This window comes from Schistocerca cancellata, chromosome 8 (assembly GCF_023864275.1).
Source record: "Schistocerca cancellata isolate TAMUIC-IGC-003103 chromosome 8, iqSchCanc2.1, whole genome shotgun sequence".
NCBI lineage: Eukaryota > Metazoa > Arthropoda > Insecta > Orthoptera > Acrididae > Schistocerca > Schistocerca cancellata.
The window spans coordinates 585,843,847-585,858,634 of NC_064633.1; the positions used below are offsets into that span (position 1 = coordinate 585,843,847).

A 14,788-nucleotide genomic window follows, 5' to 3' on the forward strand; every position below is an offset into this window, starting at 1 on the left:
CATATATTGAGTTAACACTATCACCCAATATTCATTTAGTTTATTTTTAATAATGCAATATTAAGCAGTAGGAACATTCACTTTTTGTCTATGGTAATAAAAATGCCCATTTACATTTAGGTTTGTTGTCAATAAAGAAGTATATTATTGCTGGGTGTGGCACTGTTGTAGTTAGTCTGTTCTGAAACCTCTGTTAGAGTGGATACACATACTTAGAGAGTGTATAGTGTGTTATGTGCTTTGTTCTGTGTGTAATTTGTAATTAATTTAGAGAGATTAACATCTTGCTTCGAAAATAATAAAATCAAATAGCAGAAAAAGAAAAGCAATTATTGAAAATAAGGTACAACAAATTTCATACAAAATTAGAAGAGACTTGGAATCATGCTTTAATAATACATATATCAACGTTATTTCTAAAGAAGAAGAAAACCCACCACCAGCATCATCTGGGACTGAACATTTCAGCTTAATAGAGAAATTAAAAATTAAATATTCAGTGACATCTAAAGAGGAAAAAGTTAAAATTTTAAGTTTGCTCCCTGATTCGTGGTCAAGAGAAAAAATAGTTCATGAATTCAACGTTTCTCATCGTTTGGTTAAACTAACCCGAAAATTGGTAAAAGAGCAAGGCATTCTTCCAGTTTTAGGAAAGAAGAAAGGAGTAGGTAGAAGTTGAAATGTGCAATCCCGGACGAGACACAAAGTTGAAATTATGCTCACTATTTTTTATTTACTTAAATTTGCCATATTTCGTGACAGTACCTTTTCCGTTAGACGTTTGCAAGGCGATATTAGTCTTGGCTTCAGTTGTCTAATGGAATATGATTCCACAATGCATCTTTGTCGGTTGCAGAAATGACCTGGTTCAACGTGTTTGCCTCATTTTGGTGTTTCAAATACCAATTCTTTAAATGTAGTTTCTTCTTATAGTTAATACAAAAAAAATAGTAACATAATTCAAAATTATTTATGACGGCAACCTTTACATTCTTCTTCCGTCAACACACACCAAGAGTTAACTGCCGACTGACTACAGTCAAAGACGACTCCAGCGTCAAAGATGTTTTACACAACACACAAGTTTCCACTTGTAATCAGTCTCTTTGCTATTCTTCAATACATTTACTAATAGTATCAATATGCTTTCACTCTCAAAAATATAAGTAAATTAACATATAATAAGGCAAATTATAATAAATTCTGACAAAAAATATAAGAAAACATTTACAATTTGGTATCGACAAATACATTAAAAAAAATAACATATCTCCCAGATCCATTACAAAGTGAAGAAACAATTAAATAGATCCAGCAGTTTTTTGAAGATAATGAAAACAGTAGAATGTGCCCGGGTTGCAAAGATAACAAAAGAGTTGTTATAAATGGAGTTAAAGTAACAAAGCAGAAACAACTAGTGTTGTCAAATTTAAATGAACTTTATGTAGCTTTCAAAAGTTCTCATCCTGAATGCAAAATTGGAAGGTCAAAATTTTGTGACCTCTGCCCTACGTGGTGTATTTTGGCTGGATCCTCAGGGACACACTCCGTATGTGTTTGTTTCTATCATCAAAATGTCAAACTGATGATTGCGGGTGCAAAACTCAGTGATATTAACTACAAAGAATTAATGGTATGTGACACTAACAGTTATGACTGCATGATAAGTTTGTGTAATAAATGCCCTGGGTAAGGAAACTGTTATTGAATTGTTTCTCGAATATGAGGAAATGCAAGACAGTATTACCTTCAAACAGTGGGTCACAACTGACAGGGCAGAAATGGTAAAATGGTTAAATCTCGGGAAGTGTACTTGGAATCTTTAATTGGTAACTTACAAAAACTCAGAAGTCACCATTATGTTTCTAAATTCCAAAGTAAGTTTTTGAAGAACAAAAAAGCAAAACTTCATGAAACTGAATGCATAGTGCTAGCTGATTTTGTAGAAAATTTTACATTTGTGATACAGGATGCAATACAAGGGTACCACTGGGTCAATGACCAGACAACAGTGCATCCATTTATTCTCTACTTTAAAAATGAGAAAGATGAAGTTTGTAGATCTTCAATTTGCATTCTAAGCGACTCTTGGAGCACAACACTTTGGCTGTTCACGTGTTTCAAAAGTATATAATAAATTACATAAAAGTAAATTTTCCCAAGGTTGAGAAGCTGATGTACTTTTCAGATGGAAGTGGTAGTCAGTATAAAAACAAAAAAGAATTTTTCAAATCTGTGCAACCACAAAGTAGACGTTGGTTTGGAGGCTGAATAGCACTTTTGTGCATCGTGCCATGGTAAAAATGTATGTGATGGAGTAAGAGCTACAACAAAATGTGAGGTAAAGCTAGCCTACAAAGATCAACCACAGACCAAATTCTCGCAGTACAGGGGCCCTATTCTGTATCTTTCATACTGATCGGTGTGGTAGGTTAGTCTCGGTAGTACCGTCATTTTCGGTTCTTTATCGAAATATCCTATTCAGTAAGCTTCTGAGATTTGTTACCGAATGGTCCTCTAACTGATTTTACGACAATTGTACTGAGAGGTTTAGGATTTCGGTCTGGCCCTGTCAGTCGGTGAGCTGTGGTTTATGTACACCTATAATTTGTTATTTTAAACATATTGAGTGGTTTTAGCTTTGGATTTAGTGATTGTGTTACTAAAGAATCACCAGAGGACGCATCCGGTTGGAAAGTGAGTTCCTGTGTTAGAAATATGGTTAGGTTAGGTTGTTACTGTGAATGATTACATAAAAAAAAAGTAGTTTTCGGTCAATATTCTCTCCAAATAAGTGTTATTTTTATGCAAATAAGAGTTTAAACATCATTAAATATCGAGACATTGGCTTTGATTACGTATATTACACGAGTGTGAACTGACGTTACTAGTGCCTTTGTGTACTGTTTCCCACAAATGGGTTAGTTAGTAATTATCGAAACGTGTTTACAACTTTCAAGTAACAATGGAAAGCAATTATGTGAAGCCTGATATTGGAAACCTTCCAAACTATCACGCATTTATGACTTAAGCAAGCGAACCGACAACACCGCTTTGGTTCTCTAGACCTGAACGGTATTGTTACTGAAACGCATACTGAATAACGCAGTCGAGTACTAGACCGTTCGGTGCGATTGAGTACCGAAACGATCAGCACAATGGTGGAAAGATACAGAATAGGCACTCATGACATGTTTGTCTTTTGCAAGGATAATATTAAAGCGTTGCCTAATTTTCCAGGCGTTGCCTAATTTTCCAGGCGTTGCCTAATTTTCCAGGCGTTGCCTATTTTATGATCAAGAAATAAGTGGTTCTGCATATGAAAACAACACTTCAAACCAGATTTGAAAACTGTATAGCAATAAAAGGAATAAGGCATTTCCACAAATTCCTTGGCATTGCAGAAAACTTTGTTTGATGCTGTGTAACATCAGAAACCGAAATTTGAGGATCATTGTGTCAGTAAAATTACATCTGTCATTAGCTTCGAATGACATTGTGTGTGTGTGTGTGTGTGTGTGTGTGTGTGTGTGTGTGTGTGTGTGTGTCTGATGGACAGTGGTGGCTTGCAGAGGTTGAAAGAATAAGTTTGGAAAACAATGACGTTTTTGTGCATTTTTACCATCCTGCTGGCCCAAGAACATTATTCAAGAAATCTACTAGTGACAAAGTTTGGATATCAATGAAAAATGTTGTAAGGAAACTTTAGGTGCTTGAACATGCCACAGCAACTGGGAGGTCTTATTCTATACCACAGAAGCTGACTGAAGAAATAAGTGTTCTTAACATTCACCACCAGGTTTAGCAATAGCCGCATCTCGAAGGATGTTAATTGAAAATATTTCTTTTAAATAAGTCAAAATAATACAAATGTTTATTTCAGTGGTTTCCACTTTTTGTGTATAATTCCATATCTTACTTCAATAATTTATTATATCCCGCAAATGTCGCACATGAATAGGCAACAGCCATAAGACAGTTGTACAGTAATGTGAATTATCTCCTCATTTTCAAAAATTCATATCGTTGTTCGGTCAGATATCAGTGTTGAAATTTTTACAATACGTTGCTATCATTTATGTGTACAAACTGTGCAAAAATCATAGTTTTATATTCAGTCCCACCTGAGATAACTAACCACAAACTTTACAAAAAATGAAAATTTTCAAATTTCAAAAATTCATAAAAAATTAAGGAAACATTTGTAAGTGTTTTTGCTCTATATGAGGATAGTAGTGTATGATATTTAATCATAGGAAAAAAGACATAGTTTTGGGCCTAAAAAGTGGTTTGGATACCAAACTTTTGAGGTCATTTTGGCTGATTTTTGAATTTAGGGTATTTTGTGTAATAGACAATGTTGTAACTTAACCCAGTGCGGAGATATTCATATTTTTGCTAACGTCTCTAAATTGAAACATCGTCGCGCACTTACAAATGAAAATGGCCACAATTCAGTAAAAGTGAAAGGTAATTTTTTTTAAAAAACTGATTTGAATTTCTCAATTATAGGGTAATAACATATAAAAAATTAAAATAATTAAAAATGGTCAAGCAACCAACTTAATTTTTATTGGATTGACCCCAGTCCTTTTTTGGTTTTTAGTGACGTATTGCAGCCTCTGGCGAGATTTTGCTACCAATTGATGGTTTAGCAGCTTCTACACAGTGGCTTCCAAGTCGTCATTCTCATTGTCATATTTGGCCAGAACAGTGGGTAATGCTGCAGCGTATTGTCTGCCTCCTTCACAGTAAAAGCCTTCCCACTGGCCCTCTAATAACATTGCCACTTCTGCTTGCTTGACAAATAGCTACGTAATACTGCAGAATTATATGTAACAATAATTTCCTGTCCACCCAAGATCGTTTAAAAATGATTGTGCTCCTTTTAATTACCACACAATATGGTATGTGGGCATCACACCACGTGCTACTTTGTTACTTCGCAATCCTTCAAACTCAGAAAGAGAACTGTGCTGGAACTTCCTGTTTCAATGTTCCTCCCACCTTGCCCTTCCGCGGGGAAATCCCTTTAGATTTTAACTTAAGCCTAAAGCCATGACTCGTTACAGCTTTAATAATGAAGGTTCAGAATACCTTCAAAACTAAGATCTGCTTAACAATATGTAGAGATTAATACAAAAACCATTATTTACAGCTATAAATTTAAAACAGAGTTGCAGATTATTGGTTGCATACTTCGCAGGCTGGTGGCAGTACCTTACAGCGGCGAACTGTGCCTTTCTTTACCCTGCTGCTGTTAGATGGTGTGTGCGCCCTCAGCGCTCTCTCACTGCTTGCTTTATACAGGTTTTTAACTGCCCTACTACTCGTTGTATTTTGTAAGTTATGACAGAAAATAACAAAATAACTTCTATGAAATGAAATGGAACAATTCCTACACTGCGTGACTTATACATGTTTTGTTACAAGGGCTTATGTTAATTGAGTTATAGGATGGTTTATTCCTGAAGAACTAAAGAAATGTGAGCAGATTCTGTTAAATTGGACTGATGTATTACTTAAAGTGTTAACATTTATGTTTAGTCTTTTCTTCATTATTTAGATGATTAGCTTTTAGTAAGGGTAACAATTTGCAGAAAATTTGATTGTGGATTGAAATAACATTCTGTTATTAGATTTTGTTAAAGAAGAATAAGCATACACAGTAACATAAGCCTCATTGTTCTTATTATAGGGTAGGCAGTTGTATCCAGTACATTATTTCTTGGCAACTCACTACTTGTGGCAGTTATTGTTCTGAAATACACATTATGGAAACTATTTTGGCTTCTGCTTTTCATGTTTCCATCTACAGCAGTTTTGTCTTAAATTTTTATATGGAAGAATATTCTTTTATGCCTGCTTTTGTGTTATAGTGATGCATTTTGTAGATATTTCGTAGATTGTACTACTAATAGCTGACAAATTATTCACCTTTTAGATTGGGGACCCAAAAGATGCTGTACGCAACAGTGTGAAAAGTCTTTTTAAACAACTGGAACGTATATACCCAGCATCTAAGTTGTTTGTTTACATAATGGATGGTCTGAAGTCAAAAAACGCCAGGCAACGGACAGGTGAGCAGATGAAAGATTTCCATTCCATCATTGTGTCTAGAGACGAAGACTGCTGACAGTATTTTGTATTTCAGAGTGTCTGGAGCTGCTGGGGTATTTGATCGAAGGGTACGGTTTGTCTGTGTGTCAGCCATCACCAGTAGCAGCACTGAAAGAAATTGCCAAACAGATATCTGATAGAGATAATTCTGTAAGAAATGCAGCATTGAATTGTGTAGTCCAGGCATACTTTATTGAAGGGGATAAAGTGTACAAAATGGTAGGACAGGTAAGCACAAATCTTTATCTTAGCATATATCACATGAGTGTTGTTACAGTAATGGATTCAGTACACATGTAGTGATTACCTGATTAGCCCTGAAATCTTCAGCTTTCTTCTGTATCATCATATTTCAAAAGTATCTGTTCTCTTCTTGTTTGAACTGTGCGTCGTCAAAGTTTCCCTTGCATAGAAGGCTATGTTCCACACAAATGATTTTGTAAAAAGATTTCCTAACACCTAACTTTATATTAATCCTGTTGTGGCTGTGGACACATACGTATGCGTGGCAGGTAGAGCACCCAGACAGCTATGGATGCACAAGTACACCCAGCACTTAGAATGGGCAGATGGCTAAGGGCATATATTTATGCCTTTCAGATCGGAAGGCCTGACAGCTGGACATGGGAACAGGTAAACATGCACAGTAGAAGGGTGGCTCACTGTTGTCTGCATTTCAACATTCTTGCCAACGCCGTTGTTCACTATTCTTCTTTGTAATGTCGAAAAGTGCAGCAGCTTTCTCTTGCTCCAAGTTCATTTCTGGTAAAGACTCTGTCAAATACAGATAATTTTATTTCCTAACATACACAAGAGAAATGACACGAACACACACAATCTGAAAGGCATGTGTTATCCTATTGAACTGACATATCGGATATTATAAAAGATGTGGTATAACAAAATATTTGCAGTTTCTCGTCAACATTCTGGGCATCGCGGAACAGAAAATGACGTGCACAGCCAAATATTAACGACACGCACAGTCAAGTATTTCTAATCTCAGGGTGTGTCCGATATGGGAAAAACCCAGGAATTTTTTAGAATTCTGGGAACTTTTCCTTGTTTTAGTTAATAGTTAAATTTTTGTGATTTTGACTGGTAAGAACCAATACTCTAACGAAGGATATTACTGTATCCCGCTTCTGCAGAATAATGCTGCAGCAAAAAAACATGAGAGAGAAAAAAACGAAAATAAAACTTAAGTCGCAAAGGAAATGCGTCATAAACAACAACAAAACACTGCTGATATAAGCGTCTGCCAACCAAAGCGTGTCAAAGGCTTTAGGAAGAATATGCAGTGCTTCCTGACAACAAATTGCCTCTGATGAGCGTGACATGACTGCTGTTTACATTTGAGCAGTTGCGGGCGGGCATTTGCGCATGCGCAGTTGAGTCGCCTATTAGTAGTATCTTCTCCTTTTGGCTACAGATTTGTGGCTGGGTGCCACTATCTAAATTGCTCCGGTTCGGAAATATTGTAAATCCAGGGCTGATGCACAGAGCATTCAGAGTTGTAGTGGGGCGGTGGGTAGTCTCCATGTGAGTAGTTTACTTTTAGTGATTCTGCTGTTTCCCCTTAGTTTATTGCTCTCACATTAAATGAAAACAAAACTGATTTCTGTGGTCAGGAGCTACCAAATGAATTAAAATATGTTCGCATAGTTACGGAAGACTAAAATATGTTGTTAGTTTCAGGTTTTATTTCCACCTTTCTGACAGTCAAGCATTAATCTACTTGCAGAACAATGAAGTTATTTTTGTCGGTTTGCTAAAGAGATTTGGCTTTCATTAATATTTTGCGCTGAGGCAGTCAATTGATTTGAAACAAAGTGTTTAATTTCACACTGTTGGCTAGTTTCATCTGTTTGCTGCATTTCAAGTGCACGTTTTCCATCTTCTAGCTCGTATAGCAATATGCCATAATAAAGAACCAAACATGAAATAATACAGTACCGGTACTCAAAGAAAATTTACATCAGAATCTGAGCATACGATTGTGCACTTTAAGCCGAATTATAAATTTTAGTTTATTTCACGAAATTCCGATACTCCTGAAGTATCCTTTGATGTCTTGTTTCTTTTATGACATAATGCAAGATCTTTTAATATTTTCCATGTACGAACATACAGACTTCCTGCGTCATCGTATTTGCGCAGGCGCAGTGATGCCTGTTATCTGGCGCTCTCTGGCAACTGCTGAAACGAACCAATTTCTAACAGGTCACGGGAAAATATTGTGAATGGTGGTTTGGAAAGTGTTTCATTTAAAAATCAACTCTTTGAGGACGACCATCTAGAAGAATTTAGAGCCCTGAAGATCATACATTTACGTTGTTGTTAAAAATTTTACTGGCACATTTGTGTGCTGTATCTTAAAGTGTAACATGCACAAAATGATCAGCATTATATGTGGAAGCTTACCTTCTCTTCCAGCTTATTAATCTTGGAGACCAATATTATTTGTGAAAGCTTTGTTTTTCTTCTAGCAAAACTATGTATATTAATTTAAATCATTAACTTTTCTTTTTGTGTGTTTGCGCTACTTAAGAGTGATCTTGCTATTGGTTGACTACTCTACATGTCCTATGCTGTCGTCAGCTGCTGAGATCACGTGACATGAGCTATGACTGGCTTACAAAAGCACGTCACAATCTAGATTTCATTGCTTCGGAAAGTAACGTGCAGTGTTTGGTGGAATTCGAACGAAGAAATGCAGCGTACATGTTGCTACACATCAAAGATCTTTCCAAAATGTGTTTTTTTTTTTTTTCCCCCTGGGCTTCGTTTTCTAAAGTGCCGGCAAATTCTACGTCTGTGTAGAAAACCATAAGCATTCTAAGGATTGATAAGTTCTACAGTGTCGAGGAAAAGTATACTGTCATTTAACACGGAAAAAGTGTATTTTCACCCAGGAGAAAGTGCATTTTCAACCGGGAAATCTGGGAAAAATCCGGGGAATTTTTTTTCCTTGTCGACATATACGCCCTGAATCTGATTTCCTAATTACAGAGTACACATCATACAAACATACACAATATGAAAGGATATGAATTTCCTGCACAACACGTAACAGATTTTGGAAAAGGCGAGCAGTGCGGCAAAACGTGCAGTTTCTCAGAAACATTCGCTGCCACATAGAGCAGAAGAGTTTTGGGTGTCTTTGCTAGGAACTGGTTACTTTATATCTTGAAACATATTGGTCCGATATTAATGAGAATTTATTAGGTTACATGCATGTATTTTGTTAATGCAAATCTCAAGCTACAACATTTTCCAGTCACAATAGAAAAGTTTTTATCATTTTTCTAAAGTAACTTTCTGTCCGTGCAGGATAAACTTGTAAGAGAAAGCTTGGGTTAATTTTGAATTTCTCTTTTGTGGTTATCAAAAATTGCAACCACTGTGACTCTACGTGTGTGGGTGATTTTATAAAGAATATTAGTGAACAGTGATTCTGTGTGCACTGTAATGTCAGTTTAGCGGACAGTGGTTATAATGTAAGCAGTCAGAGGGCGGACTCAGCCGCCTGCCTATGAGGCACACCAATACTTTCACCCCCCTTCAGCCAGTCGGCTAGGCTGTATGCTTGGCCCTATCAGGCGCAACAGAGTTAAGTGATAATCCCCTTGTCTCCTCCTCCAGAGACTCCCTTCTTCCTAGTGCCAGTTCGAATTTTATATCATCTTTGTTTCTGTTATTCAGTTACTTTGCAGCCCTACAGCAAAATTAGTCTGTCGCTTTCAGTTTCTCATTTCTTAACCTAAGCCCCTTGGCATTGCCCGATAATTCACCCCCCCCCCCCCCCCCCCACCCTTCCTGCGCCAATGGTCATATTGAATAATATGGGACATAACCATTCTCTCTGTCCCTCCTTGACCATTGCATGCTGGTAGTGTGTAACAGTACACTATATGAAAGGTAGCTTTCTTGTTATCCAATGAGAGGTAAGTGAGGATGTTTAATCTACATATTCAAAGGAATATGTGATTTGTTGTACAAAGTTAGCAATTTGAGCCAGCTGTAGAATCCTTATTTTGTTGGTATTTCGGCAGATCTGTGACAAGGACCTGTCTCTCCTAGAGGAAAGAATAAAGCGTGCTGCCAAGAACAGGCCGCCGTCCGCGACGAGGCAGTCACCACCTAGTGGCCGGCCGTCAAGCCAGCCACAGTTGCCAGCACGGCAGGCCCAGGTGCAGAAGGTGACGCGGCAGGGGAGCGAAGGCAGCATCCAGAGGGAGACGGTGGCTACGCCAACACATCAGGAGGTGGAAGTCCCTCCAGCAGAGCCTCAGCCCAGGTACTATTGCCACAGACTCAAGAGTCTGTTGTATTCGGCCGCAACTGCGGGACTCTTCTAAGTATTGACATAGTGAACGTTGGAAGCTGTGTCATGCATGAGCGATCTAGTGGCGACCACAAGTTTACTGAAGTAAAGGTACATTTCACTGTGTGGTATGATGTACTGAATGTGATTCTTCTTTGTGGCTCCTTAAGAGGAATATACAGAATAAAAAATGACAAGCAGCTGATGATACCAGTTGTAACATCCAATAGCCACCTCATATTTAAACTTTCTTTTTCAACAAGCGTCACGTTCAGGCTATTGTATTGTACTATGAAATGTGCCTGTATTTCGATAATGTTGTGTTCATTATTGTCAGTATGGTTCTGAAACTATCACCGAAATTGATAATTCTGTCAGTTGCAATGACTTTTGGAACTGATAATGTGACCTTTTTGTAATACTTAACAGTACTGGCAAAATAAAAACAAATCAATTAAATATGTAGCAAAATTATTCTAAGCATGTTCTATGGAATGCGTGACATTTATATCAGTAAAGCAGAAATTTCACTTTCATAGGCAAACTCCTCCGAAGCAACAGCGACCTGTCTCTGGACGTTTTGGTCTGGACCCAGAGCTCTTAGCAAAGATAGAAGGAAAGGGCGTCAGCTTGAGTGCGCCCAAGCTGAATGAGTTTGACTTGAAGGACATCTTGGATGATGGGACACCTATCGACATGCCAAAACCTGGATATCAGAACTCAGGGTAACAAGTTAAATGTTTTCTGTTCATTTATGGTGGTGACTTCTTTAAATCACTAGTTTTCATTATATTCAGAAATTCCTTAAATGAGGTTTGGCTTAGTTACGGTCTTCAGGTGGGGATGTGGCTCGATTACACAAAAGGAGTGACCCAGAATTGGAAATGAAATTTTCTCTCAGACTAACCTTTTCTCTGTAATTGATGATGTTACTGGTTCTATCTTACCCAACTTATGCCCAAAATCTTCTCTCATATCCTGCATTCTCTTTTGTAATAATTAAAACATGCTGTTTTGTTACTTATTTATTTTCGTATTGACTGCATTTTAGACAACTCTTTCCTTCTAGTGTTTCAAGAAATTCAGAAAGACTATGTTCTTACAATGTTCCTTTTCAGGAGTCCTGTTTCATACCAACCAGTGAAGCAGAGACTGCCAGCATCTTATGCGCAGGCGTCGCGCCCCGAGGAAGTGATAGAGATGGGCATCTCCAACGTGACGAACCCTGACATCAACGTGGCGTGGCAGGCTTGCGTGCAACTTGAGCTGGTCGTGCAGACAGAGAACGTGAGCTTCCTTCGAGGCAAGGAAGACCACCTGGTGCTGGCCTGTGTGATGCAGCTGCGCCTGCTAAACTCTAGCTCCCCCCACTCAACGCCGGGCGACCTGCTCGCCCGGGGCTACCGCAACCTCTTCCTGCTGCTCATGTCAGTAAGTATCTAGGGCATAGCATAGGCGTGAGTACACACTCGCGCTCTCTCTCTCTCTCTCTCTCTCTCTCTCTCTCTCTCTTCTCTCTCTCTCTCTCTACTGGAGATAATGAAGTTCAGAAACCTTTGAAATATAAACACCATCTAGTTAACAAGTTTTAAATTTTCTCTGTGTTCCTTTCTTTAATAAGGTCTGTGATCTCTAGCTATTATGTTACTTGTATCTAATCGCAATTATTTCTGGTTTGACTAGTGTAATGTCTCTGGTCACTCTTTTGTAAACTCATTCAGAATTTGCAATGTAGTGTACCTGATGAAACCACCCCCTAATGAATTACAGGATTTAGTTACATTACTAATTATTCAAATTGATCCCTAGCAGAATGTCGACCTGATGTGCATACCCAAACTCGTGATTCTAAACTGCAGATGTGAGTGGATCAACACATGTTAGATGACTTTCAGAGTAAGAGATGTCTTAATTGAGCAAGATGTTTGAAGTATATTAAGTGTTCTTATACTTGTCAGTCATAATATCTGGACATTTTTGTCGTTAAGCTATTTCATTGAAACACAGTAATTTGTCATTGGTCTCCACTTAAGGTGCATTATGATTTAGTGAAAACTTGCATTGCAAATATCTTATCCAATTACAGGTTATTTGTAATATATTTTGATAAGACAGCAAAATTCTGTTTGTAGTTGCTTACTTGTTCAGTACAATCACAGATAATGGCTGTATCAGGCAGCTTAATTCACTAGCTTGAAATAAAATAAGGAATGTACAGTGAAACCCTACTTTTACACTTTTCAAGGGACTTCAAAAAAATAGTGGAAGATAATGTTTTAAGCTGTAAAAGTGTAAGATATCCTTACTGTTTTGCAATTTATGTATATGTACATAATAGGCATCAAAATATTTATAAGGGACTTGTTTATTCTATAATAAAGGTTTATTATATAGTAAAAAAATCCTGATGTAGCTGGAACTGATAACTGTCTGGGAAGTAGAAACATTTGACTCAATTTCATACATTATAATCGAAGTTTGTGGAAAGCATGCAGCTGTCATTCATCATGTACGCAATGACACACTGCACCAGTTATGTATTATCTCATGTTTAGCATGATGCCTTTCAAGAATTTTCGCGTGGTATTTGTGTATGTGTTGTTCTGTATCTTTTTGTGTTGTAGTCTTCTTTTTGAGGTTATCAGGTACTGTGTCTCCTCAGTTGTGTAGAAAATCGCACACACCCAAACTCACTCACATTGTTTGTGTAACATCACAAAAAATACACGTGTAAATAGTGTAAATACTGCACTTGACAATGAGAATAAATTCTGAAACACATTTTGCTCAACATGAATAGATACGTAATTAACATTTGAGCAACACACAGTGAGTGAAGTTGTCAGCCAGCGCTACAAGTGGCCGAATGACAAACACACAAAGTATGGTTTGACAAAGGTGCCACAATGATCACAACAATCGTTAACCTGCACATACGCAGTAGAGACAGTTTAGATATTGTTGCGATTGCTCATGATATCTTTATCCAAAGAAACCTAGCTACTCAAATTACACACCACACTGAGTAGAACTACACAGTGCAGGAGATAGGACATGAATTGTTCCAACGTTTAGACATTTACCGCTTCAAATCAGCTGAGTAGAGCACCCTGGTACCAAGAAACATTATGTGGTTAATGTTTGTAAACACTACTTGATGGCCAACATCATGCCAGAGTCATTTTAATTCAGTTTTTTCTCCACAATTATTTGTTTCATAAAGTGTAAATTGTGGGAAAATTATAAATATGTTGACACAAAATCAAGTGCAAATTAACATTGTGGACCTAGGAAATGTGATGGGAAAGTGTTAATTCTGGGAATGTAAAAGTGGGGTTAATACTGTGTGTATGTGTATGTTCGATTATATGTGGACTATCCCTAGCAAAGTTGCATTGCATTTACCACTGGTTGCACACTTCAGCTCAAATAGTTATTCTTTACAGTTACCAAACAGGGTATTGTGGGAACATCACTTCATTTCCCAACGTTCCCATTAAACTTCAATGAAACTTTCTGTTGTAGTTTCATATGGGTTGTGCAGTAAAGATCCACTTACATATCTCAGAATTTGGATGTTTACTGCCAACCCTCTTTAAGGACTCCAAAAATTTGATTATTACTTGCAGATTAGTTGTATTGTTGTCTTGCATGCTACTCCCCATATAAACGCAGTCCACTTCCATATATTCCTTTCAGGAGGGAGGAGGATATTAGTGTTTAACGTCCCGTCGACAACGAGGTCATTAGAGACGGAGCGCAAGCTCGGATGAGGGAAGGATGGGGAAGGAAATCGGCCGTGCCCTTCCAAAGGAACCATCCCGGCATTTGCCTGAAGTGATTTTAGGGAAATCACGGAAAACCTAAATCAGGATGACCGGAGACGGGATTGAACCGTCGTCCTCCCGAATGCGAGTCCAGTGTGCTAACCACTGAGCCACCTCGCTCGGTATTCCTTTCCGGAGATTGTCTGTTCGGCTTCTCTGTTGTTGACCTCGTGTTTGTGCCACTTTATATTGCTTCTTAGCATTACCCCTAAATATTTACGGCATCCTGTTGATATTTGCCACTAATCTTATAATCTCATAACACTTTTTGTTGGCTTCTAATGTTGAGAAATTAAAGTTAGAGAGAGTTGCTATTCATTGAATTAAGTGTAAATTTTTTATATTCTTCATGGGCCACTCCATGCAAATTCATTGAATGTTTTAAAACATTCCCACATGACGATCTTGGATTTTGCTGAAATTTTGTGTGAACTACTGCACATGATCCCAGTAAATATTGGTAAAGTTACACTTGCGCCATTACAATACGTAGAGATATAGGTATTTGTTTGAC

General features: G+C 37.7%; 1 protein-coding gene across 2 annotated transcripts in view; it reads left to right on the forward strand.

Moving 5' to 3' along the window:
- LOC126094550 (protein mini spindles) overlaps positions 1 to 14,788 on the forward strand; it is a 139,194-nt gene that overhangs the window by 108,095 nt on the left and 16,311 nt on the right. For both annotated transcript variants that reach the window (XM_049908983.1, XM_049908984.1), the window contains exons 24-28: positions 5,945 to 6,080; positions 6,155 to 6,348; positions 10,176 to 10,420; positions 10,987 to 11,172; positions 11,566 to 11,878. In XM_049908983.1, the coding sequence (XP_049764940.1) occupies positions 5,945 to 6,080; positions 6,155 to 6,348; positions 10,176 to 10,420; positions 10,987 to 11,172; positions 11,566 to 11,878 (1,074 nt within the window). The remainder of the gene's footprint in view (positions 1 to 5,944; positions 6,081 to 6,154; positions 6,349 to 10,175; positions 10,421 to 10,986; positions 11,173 to 11,565; positions 11,879 to 14,788) is intronic.